The 11,866-nt window shown below is 32.3% G+C and overlaps 1 protein-coding gene across 1 annotated transcript; it reads right to left on the minus strand.

Moving 5' to 3' along the window:
• Positions 1 to 590: 590 nt before the first annotated feature.
• LOC132748186 (glyoxylate/hydroxypyruvate reductase A-like) lies at positions 591 to 11,866 on the minus strand (the record flags this gene model as incomplete). Its single annotated transcript, XM_060737746.1, is given in 9 exon segments — positions 591 to 720; positions 1,646 to 1,713; positions 2,258 to 2,378; positions 2,760 to 2,856; positions 3,917 to 3,993; positions 4,596 to 4,732; positions 5,149 to 5,186; positions 5,810 to 5,926; positions 11,654 to 11,866. Coding segments are annotated over 9 exon segments (906 nt in total), but the record flags the coding sequence as incomplete, so codon positions are not given.

An 11,866-nucleotide genomic window follows, 5' to 3' on the forward strand; every position in this document is an offset into this window, starting at 1 on the left:
TTAGTGTATGCACCAACAACCATACATTTTAGTCATTAAATAGACAAAAAGTTGTTGAGTCAAGCAAGACACCTTTATTGGGTATGACAGGTAAATAATCAAAAATTCAATAAGATCTATATTATATATAAAAATATATAAAAGAAAATGCCACTGTTTCTCTTACATAGGAATTTTGAAAATTTTACATTAAGTCAAGATAATACAGAAAAACATTGAAATGAGACACTTATCCACCCTATGTCCATGTATGGTGACAAAATGAAAATTATGAATAACAAAATGAAAATTTTAAGGCCAAAGTAAAAAGTTGTCGGCAGACAGACATGCAAACACTCAGGAAAACAACAGTATGCCCTCCTATCTTTTATTCAGAGGCATATGAAAAATGGTACAATTTTGCCAATGATTTTTGTTTTGCTTCATTTTAAAAATGTTTTAGGTCAAAGAATTTTCTAAAAAAGCGACTGCAGACATGAAAGTTACAAAAACTGTTCTGGATAAATATGGGGATGGAAGCTTTTAAGAATATAAGTCAGAAATCAAAACCACTTCTTATCATAATTAACAACAAATTAAGAAGTACTGACCAAATTAGCTTGTGTAGCTCCAGCGATATGTGGTGTTATAACTACACCTGGTAGACTCCATAGCGGACTTTCTTTAGGTAAAGGTTCTTTCTGAAACACATCCAGAACAGCACCACCTATCCATCCTTCCCTGTAGAATATCAAATCAAGTAACACATGTTCAAAACTTTTATCCATCACCATGCTGTCCATTTCATGTCTTACTATACTTTTCTCATGAGATAGTTCAGGAAGTGGATTGCTTGGTGATAGATAAAATTTGAAAGATAGTTAGATTCTCAATTCAGGTTATGCAAAAATACATGTACGTACATTTTGTATAATATTATTAAACATTTGGTGTGTATTGTAAAATTATCAGTGTTCAAACTTGGTATTTGAGCCGCGCCATGACAAAACCAAAATAATGGGTTTCCGACCAGCATGGATTCAGACCAGCCTGCACATCTGCCCAGTCTGATCAGGATCCATGCTGTTCGATATCATTTTCTCTACTTGTTATAGGGTTTGTGAGCGAACAGCATGGATCCAGATCAGACTGCGCAGATGCGCGGGCTAGTCTGGATCCATGCTGTTCGCAGACCCATTATGTTTGTTTTGTCATGACGCGGCTCATTTATTTATGGTTTCAGCAAGATATCCTCATAGAGAAAAATGTTTTAAGTTTTACAGTGTGCAAGAATATTCACACTTATGCAATTGTTTACCAATCTTTTATTTACTGAATCAATTTATTGAGATAAATAATACTATATATAAAATACATTATTCCAATTTCACCTTGCACTAAATGTAAACCAGTATATAATTTCATTTCTCCTTTTCTTACTTATGCAATTGCTACATTGTCAAAAATGAATCTAGTACAAACTCATGACCTCTGGGTTGGGTGACACCTTAATCACCAGGCAATTACCTACCACACCTTACACAAACTTAAAGCCCCATAATGCTTTTATTTTCATATCAAGTTCTCAAGTAGAAATAAATAGAACATACAGAAGAAAGGAAAAGAAACCTAAATATAGTAAACAAAGTTAAATAATTCAACTTACTTTAAGGCAGTAATAAGTGACTGCTCATCTATTATATCACCTCGACCGATGTTGATGAAGATACTTTTCTGGTTATGAAAATAATCACAGGTTTATAGTTATTCTAATATGTTACTTAAAAAGGCGTCATCTCACAGGAATATAAGTATTAACACAAAAACAATATGAAACCAATTTCCAAAAAAAATCAACAATTTAAAAGTTCATTCTTCATCTTGCATCTTTAAACAATTTCAGTAGTTTTAAACATATAGAAACATTCAAGGTCTTGATTACTTTCTTTGCTGTAATTTGAGAGCAATATGAAAACCTGCCAAACAATGGTGCTTAAAGGTGCTAATTGCAAGAAGTAAGTCAAATTGTTAACTACACTTCAAATTCAATATTGTAGACCAGCTTTTATGGTGAAGGTCCATGTGAAAATGATCTACATGTCATCATCAACTTCACCACAAAATCTAGAAGCTGTAGGCTAAAGTATCTCTGTATACAAGCTTTGGGGTCAAGGTCACAGTGACTAACCTAATGACCTTAAGGTCATGAGATATCAGCTACATGTCCAACCTGGTTATTAACAAGTTTTAAGACTCCTGTAGTCAGTAAATAACCTACTTTATTTTTACAATGAGAGAGTATGTCTCCAGACAAGGTGCCACGTGTTTCAGGAGTACTAGGTAAAATATTGCACACATAATCACAGTCCTTGAGAACAGATGGTAATTCTGACATCAGCCTTAAAATAAAACAAATATCTATTACTGGTACATGCAAGGCTTTTATAATTTCATTATAAACTTGTTTGTCAAAGATAATATATATCATAACAGGTTACAATGCTAAGTATACAATATAAAGTCAATATGGAAAGTATTGAAAGTACACTATGATCAAAAATTTTATTAAAAATCTCATTAATAATCTCAACAATACCATTTGTAAGTAAATATCGCAGACAGAATTAACAATATTTAACGTCACCTACTGTACCTTATAACTAAACATATTCACTGAGATGACCAACAGATATAAAATTATATAAATTTAAACCATAAATAATAAATGGGAAATGACATATTCATATTTCATTGTAATGTCATAGTTAAATGAAATGTACCTATATTGAGACACAGCTTGGCTTTTCTTTTCCTCAGTTGGTTCAGTACGAGTAACACCAATAACTGTCATACCAACAGCATTACATAGTCTAGCCACTGTTAAATACATGGTCATGCGAATAAAATATGGCATTCTTAATAAATATTAATTTATTATTACATATTATTAACTTTGATCGGGTGACATGAAACACCACTAAAGTGAATATTTCCATAAAAGATTTGTTTGTTTGTTTTTTTATTTTAAGAAACAGTGACACTGCAAAGTTCAGATAGTGACTTTCCTGCTTTACTTGCGAAGAAAGACTTCAGGTGTCCCTTTGAGCACAATATCGACACTAGCTTGCACTAATGTAAAACCACCAACCTTCCACAAAGTTAGCTGGATAGCTTCCCCGTATAAAAGAATCTAATGCCCCTGATAGGATTCCAACGCAAAGAGAGGAGGAGCAAGTGATTTGAAACCGACCCATAGAGGGGAGGAGCAAGTGATTTGAAACTGACACATAGAGAGGAGGAGCAAGTGATTTGAAACCGACCCATAGAAGGGGAGGAGCAAGTGATTTGGAAACTGACCCATAGAGGGGAGGAGCAAGTGATTTGAAAATGACCCATAGAGGGGAGGAGCAAGTGATTTGAAACCAACCCATAGAGGGGAGGAGCAAGTGATTTGAAACCAACCCATAGAGGGGTGGAGCAAGTGATTTGAAGGGGAGAAGCAAGTGATTTGAAACCAACCCATAGAGGGGAGGAGCAAGTGATTTGAAACCAACCCATAGAGGGGAAGAGCAAGTGATTTGAAACCAACCCATAGAGGGGAGGAGCAAGTGATTTGAAACCAAACCCATAGAGGGGAAGAGCAAGTGATTTGAAACCAACCCATAGAGGGGAGGAGCAAATGATTTGAAACAAGGGGCTAGTAATTTGAAAGTAGCTCTTTACCAACACTCAAAACACATCAATCTTAAAAGAGAAGGAATGCTATGAGAAATGGTAAGCATGACACGAATGAATAATGGAAGGAAGGCCAAACCAGATATTAAATATTCAACAAAAAGAAATTAGGGAACATATAAAATAAGTAGAGAAGAAATATTAGGTACTTTTAAGGATATTCAATAAGAGTCTGATCTTTAGATTCAAATGCAATATTTACCTTCTTGACCTATATCGCCTACTCCAAGAATTCCTATTGTTAATTCTGCCAAATTTCTGTAATTTCTGTGTTTCAAACTAGATAGAATTAAAAAAATACCTATCAATCTCAAGACAATAATTCATCAGCCAAAGCTAATATATTAATATTCAACACACAAAAATTCAGATTTTCATGTATTTATGTATTTATAAATGATGAACTTGGATGGTGGATGTATTACTGTATCTTTTTTCATGACAGATTTATTATATTTTCATAATTGAATTATGCAGAGCTTTTTCATGAACTTATATTGGAAATATTTCATTCCAGATTCTATATATATAATATTGCACTATGACTGAATAGATATATATGAAGTACTGACAATTAACATTGAAAACATGGATTATTTTCATATGAAATAAGTTAAACAAAATTTCAGTAATTTTTTATTTATCTTACTTGCATATTTTTTTTGTCTTAGCTTATTATCTTTCAAGTCACTTTTCCTTGAAATTTGAATCATGTAACCATATCATTTTTCCTCTACTTTCTTACCATTTTCATATGTTGCCTCAAAAAATATGTAGTAAACGTTTTTTTGTAAAAAAATATGTACAATTTTCTATGAGAAATTTACTATCTTAAAAAGATGACACTCAAGTGTATTTGCTTCCATAGAAATTTACCTTACTTGTTCCAGCTTTGTGTCTCCTGGTCTTTGGCCACTTCAATAATAAATCTCTCTTTCGTGAGAATATAGCCAAGCACGTACTCTCCCATAACCCTACTGTAAGCTCCGCCCATTCTGGTGACAGTAAATCCAGGTGGCTAAAACATATTGAAAATATTAAACATGAAAACTCTTTACTGAAGCCTTGAGATATTTTTTTTCAGTACCACTCAGAGAGTATCCTGGCATGATCCTTAACAAGGTACTTTAAATCTAAACAGCAAAACAAAATATTGTTTTTTACAATGGTGCCTTGTACTCAGGTGAAATCTGTTTTCTTTTATTTTAATTTGTACAGGCTTAGCTTTTATTTATGATATTTGAACTTCTTTAGCAAAAATGTAAAGAAACACCTTAAATTTCATACATTATAATAATCATAATAAGGACTTTCAAATACTATCAAAGAAATGTGACCAATGAATAACCATGTACATGTATAAAGAATTCAACAAATCTTATTCAGAAACACTTAAATATTGGCAATATAACATGAATAATGTATCAATTCTACCTTTTCCTTTCCTATTTCTTTAATCAATCTTTCAACTCCTGAAATTTACAAATGAGCCGCTTCATGACACAACCAACATAATGCGTTTACGACCAGCATGGATCCAGACCAGCCTGCCCGTCTGCGCCGTCTGATCAGGATCCATGCTGTTCGCTATCAGTTTCTCTATTTCTAATAGAGTTTGTACAGTTTGGATCCTGATCAGGCTGCGCGGACGCGCAGGCTGGTCTGGATCCATGCTGGTCGCAAACGCATTTTGTTAGTTTTGTCCTGACGCGGCTCAAATCATGATATTAACAGCAATATTTTTGTATCTCAATTTACAAATAATAATAGGTGGGGAAGAATTGATAGACTTAATTTTTTCTTGTTTTTTCTTCTTGTAAAAAATGCAAATAAACAATTTATTTAATAAATGATAAGAAAATAAGATAATATTCAAAACACATTATATCACAATAATTATGTGTAAGATTACATTTTTCATTATAGTTAACCACTCAGCCATGCTGCCACTACAAAGACTAAATTTTTAGCTATTATACAAATTTACTATTTCCTATTTCATATATCTTTCTTCTTTATTTAACTAGGAAGTCATGTATGCTACAACAGTATTTCTAAAACATTTTGTTTTTAAAAAAGGAAAAATTCTACAAACCTGCCCAAGTGCTTGCTGCCCATTTTAGCTTCTTTGCCTTACCAGCTAAGTCAATAATGACAGGTGTGTCAGCCAATAAAATCTCAGCATTTTCTTCAATATTAGACTTGTCACTTGCTGTCAATATAAAATTATAGTCAGTGTGATGTGGTTATCATGCATTTCATTGTAATGACCATATATGGCAGGGGTTTACATTGAGCAAAGTTGACCTACTTTAAAAATACAACCAAGCAAGAATGTATTCAGCTATGTGTTTTCGTGAAATGGAATAACATTTTACACATTTCTACACAAAAGTCTTCATAGTCTATTTAAATTGTATCTGAAATAAATGTCATTTTCTAAATGTTCTTGTTTGTAGGAAAAAAATATGTTACAAATGAAAGATTGTTTAAATATTTGACCAGCACTATCACATTTAGTACTTTTAACTGAAACATAAATAAGTGCTGTCAGTAGCACAGAGTGCTTGATTATTTCAGTGCTTGTAAAAAAGTGCCTGGATAGTAGATACTGTAGGGATTAACAAAACAGATGATTTCATTCAAACAAATACATGTCATTGTTATGAGTCTTGGATATAAAGATTACAAGAAGTTGTTTATCATTCAAAATCCATGTCAACTGAATATTTTTTATGGGCCTTTAAAGCTACTACCTCACATATTCTAGTTCAGGCGTTTTTGAAATAAAAAGATAAAATTTCACCACAGACTCGTTCTTCTTATTTGGGGTCTTAAATGGACTCCACTGAGGTTTTTTGACATGATGGGACTGAAAATATTTTTTCCAGATAATTGTACCATTTGATGTAGGTTTAGACCACTAATCTTTGTGCAAAATTTCAGATCATTCATGCACACTGTTTTTCCAGAATAATTATTCAAATTGTAAAAAACTGACCCAAACTGAAAAGCATTTTTAAAAACGCTTTTCACTCAAATTAGGCTAAGAAAAGCATAAACAATCTAAACAATCTATATCCTAATAGGTTTTTAATAGGGGCCGAGTTGACCCATGCCGAGTTGGTATAGGGCCGAGTTGACCCTTTACCTTCTGGGACAATACCTGTTTTTAGTGACATCTGGAAGATGTGGGTGACAGGAGTAACCTCTTGATGGAGCTCTTTTAGTAACCAAGGGGGATATTTCGTCAGGGATATTTGTGTTAAGACCTTTTAAAAGTTTCTTCATACCATCTCCTGATATAGTTACTTTTGGCATAGATGGGTGGTGTTTTGGAACAAGCTTCTGTTTGCATGACTGGGATAAGCTAAGGGGCCGATAGTCTCAATATTTCGACTGCAAGATGGAACGACTTCGCAAAATGATATTACACAGCTGTCCGCCTTTTTTCATCAGCCAAGGGCAACCATCATCTATATAATAAAAAGCCCTAAAGCGCATAATTTGTTGGGCTAAGGGGCTGAGCAGCTGCTGAGGCCACAGACACTTGGAGTATAGACCCCGCCCTTCTCCGCCCCTGAATATAAAAAAGTAAAAGTATTATCTATTACAAGAATAAGTTTTAAATTTTTGCTTATATAAGTATGAGACGGTTAAGTGTCTAACACATGAACAAGTTTCAACCGAATTTCATAACGTTTTAAAACAAGAGCCACCGCCAAGCGGGGGCAACGCTCGACTTTTTACTTTTTCTAAACGCAAACATAGAAAGGTTTGAACATATATTAACGTTTCCTTTTTATAAATTTAGTTGGTCTGTCTTGTCACATTAGTTTTCTTTATATATTTTGTATATAAATGAATAGAAACATTAAGCATATTTCTAAAAATAGCAACAGTACGCAATTTCAATAAAAATGGAAAAAATGACGCAAATTCTAAAAATAGAAAAAATGACGCCATTTCTAAAAATAGCAACAATGACGCAATTTCCTAAAAATAGAAAAAATGACGCAATTTCTAAAAATAGCAACAATTTCTAAAAATGGCAACAATGACGCAATTTCTAAAAATAGAAGAAAAAAATGACGCAATTTCTAAAAATAGAGAAAAAAATGACACAATTTCTAAAAATAGCAACAATGACGAAATTTCTAAAAATAGCAACAATGAAGCAATTTCTAAAAATAGCAACAATTTCTAAAAGTAGCAACAATGATGCAATTTCTAAAAATAGAATCTAAAAATAGCAGCAATGACGCAATTTCTAAAAATAGAAAAAATGACGCAATTTCTAAAAATAGAAAAAAATCCTAAAAATAGAAAAAAATGACACAATTTCTAAAAATAGAAAAAATGACGCAATTTCTAAAAATAGAATCTAAAAATAGCAGCAATGACGCAATTTCTAAAAATAGAAAAAAATGACGCAATTTCTAAAAATAGAAAAAAATGACACAATTTCTAAAAATAGAAAGAAAAAAATGACATAATTTCTAAAAATAGAAAAAATGACGCAATTTCTAAAAATAGAAAAAAATGACGCAATTTCTAAAAATAGAAAAAATGATGCAATTTCTAAAAATAGAATCTAAAAATAGCAACAATGACGCAATTTCTAAAAATAGAAAAAATGACTCAATTTCTAAAAATAGAAAAAAAATGACGCCATTTCTAAAAATAGCAACGATGACGCAATTTCTAAAAATAGAAAAATTGACGCAATTTCTAAAAATAGAAAAAAAAGGACGCAATTTCTAAAAATAGCAACGATGACGCAATTTCTAAAAATAGAAAAAATGACCCAATTTCTAAAAATAGAAAAAAATGACCCAATTTCTAAAAATAGCAACAATGATGCAATTTCTAAAAAAAAGAAAAAAATGACGCAATTTCTAAAAATAGAAAAAATGACGCAATTTGTATATATATATATATATATATATATATATATATATATATATATATATATATACACATGTTTATATATATATATATACACACACACACACATTTATATATATATATATATATATATATAATACATATACTATACATACACACACACCAATAAATGCACAATCTGAGAAAATTCAGTAATATAACCTTCAAGTTCAAGGTCATTAAAGAGCCCAAGCAAATTTGGGTTTGATAAACAACAAGGTCTGGTCCTTAAGAATGTTCTGTTATAATATGAAGTTTATCCCTTCAAAAATAGCAAAGTTACAGTCAGTTACCACCAAAACAATGAAAATTTCAATTATTTGACCTTCAAAGACAATGTCATTAATGAGTGAAGGTCAAGGTCTTTCGGTATATTTTTAACAGTTATCTTTGAAGATTATTATGTTCAAGTTTGAAGACAATCCATTCAAAAATACCAAAGTTACAGCCAATAATAGCCAAAAAAATGAAAATTTCAATAATTTGACCTTCAAAGTCAAGGTCATTGATGAGTGGAGGTCAAGGTCTGACTGGTTATTTTTAAGGGATATCCTTGAAGATTATTATGTTCAAGTTTGAAGACAATCCATTCAAAAATAACAAAGTTACAGCCAATAACAGCATGAACAAGCAAAAATTGGACTTTTAACCTTGAAGGTCAAGGTCATTTATGGATGAAGGTCAATGTTAGTGTGGTCTACTGAAAGGTCTTGTCCCAAGGGTTGTTGTGGCCAAGTATGAAGACAATACACCAAGAAATAAAAAAGTTATGATCCAGGTACAAGTTTTCGGACGGCAACGGCAACGGCAACGGCAAAGGCAACGCCGACCTGACTATAACAATACCTCTACTTTTTTTTTCAAAAAAAAAAAAGTCGAGCTAAAAAGTCAATTTTTTACCAACGCTTCAATTTCCTGAAGATACCAAGCTTCGAAATGTAAACACAACTGACCTACATATATTTCAGGTATTTATGTTATCGCATGCCATTTATTTCTGGTGTAAATCAGTCTATGCATATATTCCTTTAATAAATAAATGCATGTTATTTTCAGATCGTACCTTTCTTCCAAGCTTTGCACTTTTAATTACATTTTCCTAACCGTGTCACATGCTTCTTTCCGAATTCATGACGACTGGAATGTTTCCCGTAAATTACAGCGGGAAAATCGCTGGGAAAAAGAAATTCAATCGCAACTACTCGGCCCTTTCCGTCAGTCTTTCTGTACTGATTAGGGGAAGTAACCGCTACGGGGTTTTGGTTCTCGGCATGAAAATGAAAGCTCAAAACAGTGCGGAAACTCATTCCAGTCCTCTCACATCAAAGGAAAGCGTACGTTGTTATCTTTATGAAATTATGATATTTTAGGTACTTTTTTAAACGTTGTTAAAATAGCAGAAAACAAGTTTTATGTTCAAGACATGTGACCAGGTCGTAATAATATGCAAAAATATTTGGACATACGGTTTGCACGATAAAAATACACAAGGTGTATACAAGTGCGGATCAAGGAGGGGAGCCATGCACATAACCCCAAGTGTCTGTGGCTGAGGCCTCAAAATACTCATAGATACTTTAAGCACTGTAAACTAAAAGCACATGAGAAAAAACTATAATAATCCACAGACACTTAGGGTTTGGAGCTCAAAACGCCTTTAAAATCCAAATAAAATGCATATTTTCACATAATCCTTGTGGTCGTTGACGCTCAATAATAAATAACTTATTATTATAGATGTTGAAATATGAAATTTTTTCAAAACGGCTTATATTAAGTTTTTTTGATATATATGATCAGTACATGTGCTTGGATTGACAAATATGCATTTTATTTGGATTTTAAAGGCGTTTTGAGCTCCAAACCCCAAGTGTCTGTGAGTAAATCTTGAACATTTTTGATGTTTTTTTCGCATATTTTGTTGTTTATATTTAAGATGAAGCTTAAAACTGACAATGATCGTGAAGTATAATGTGTAATGCGTCAACGACCACAAGGATTATGTGAAAATATTGGAAATTGAATAAAATACAAGGTGTAAACGAAGGTAGGTGTGCGGATTTTTTCCGGCGAACATTTTTATCTTGTGTATTATTATAGATGTTGAAATATGAAATTTTTTCAAAGCGGCTTATATTAAGTTTTTTTGATATATGATCAGTACATGTGCTGGGATTGACAAATATACTTTACTTTACTTTACTTTATCCAGCGTAGGGTCGCGAGATCAGAAATCTCTTATAACCCCCTCGAGGTCTGACACCCAATGATTATTATCCGGTATAACAGTATAATTTGTTTTTCATAACCTTATCGAGTCTGTTTTTTAGCGAATTCAGCGTTGGTGAACATACTACAGAATTTGGTAATTTATTCCATTCTGGTATTACTCTTAATGAGAAAAAATGTTTTCTTAATTCCTTTTTACATGATTTTATTTTCAACTTCATGGAATTTCCTCTGATGTGATAGTTATCAAGTTGTGCTTTTTCAAAAAATACATTATAATCTATATCTTCCTTCCCATTTAATAATTTCCATGCTTGTATGATATCACCTCTAAATCTTCTGTAAGCCAAAGTAGGAATTTCCAGAATTTTTAATCTTTCTACATACGATAAATTTCTGATACATTGAACCATTTTTGTTGCTCTTTTTTGAACTCTTTCGATTGCTTCAATATCTTTTTTAAATCTTGGACTCCAAATAATATTTCCATATTCAAGGTGCGGTCTTATAAGTGTTTTATAAAGTTATGCATTTTATTTGGATTTTAAAGGCGTTTTGAGCTCCAAATCCCAAGTGTCTGTGTAATAATCCTTTAGAAATTAATACAAATAAAATACATGCATAATAATCTATACATACACAATAATCTATGACAATATTATTTTGTGAATAATCTCATGTAGTAGGACTTATCTGTCGAGTAATAATTAGAATGTGTGCTGTGCATATAATTTATGAATCAATTAAGTGTAGAAAATAATACCAGACAAATTGATATCAACGTCCACAACATTTACAGAGGGGAGAAGTTTTTGAACTGCTGATGCTATCTTGCTGTCAACGCTTGAAACAAATACCTGAGTCATTTTACAAAACTTTGACATCGCTAATTTTTTCTAAACCTTAGCACCGGTTGGGAAATTCTCCCGGTTCCGAAATCCGGAACCTATCCGGGATCGGCCGGGATCTAGGATCT

Source organism: Ruditapes philippinarum, unplaced genomic scaffold, assembly GCF_026571515.1.
Source record: "Ruditapes philippinarum isolate M1 unplaced genomic scaffold, ASM2657151v2 ctg1604_1_1_1_1, whole genome shotgun sequence".
Taxonomy (NCBI): domain Eukaryota; kingdom Metazoa; phylum Mollusca; class Bivalvia; order Venerida; family Veneridae; genus Ruditapes; species Ruditapes philippinarum.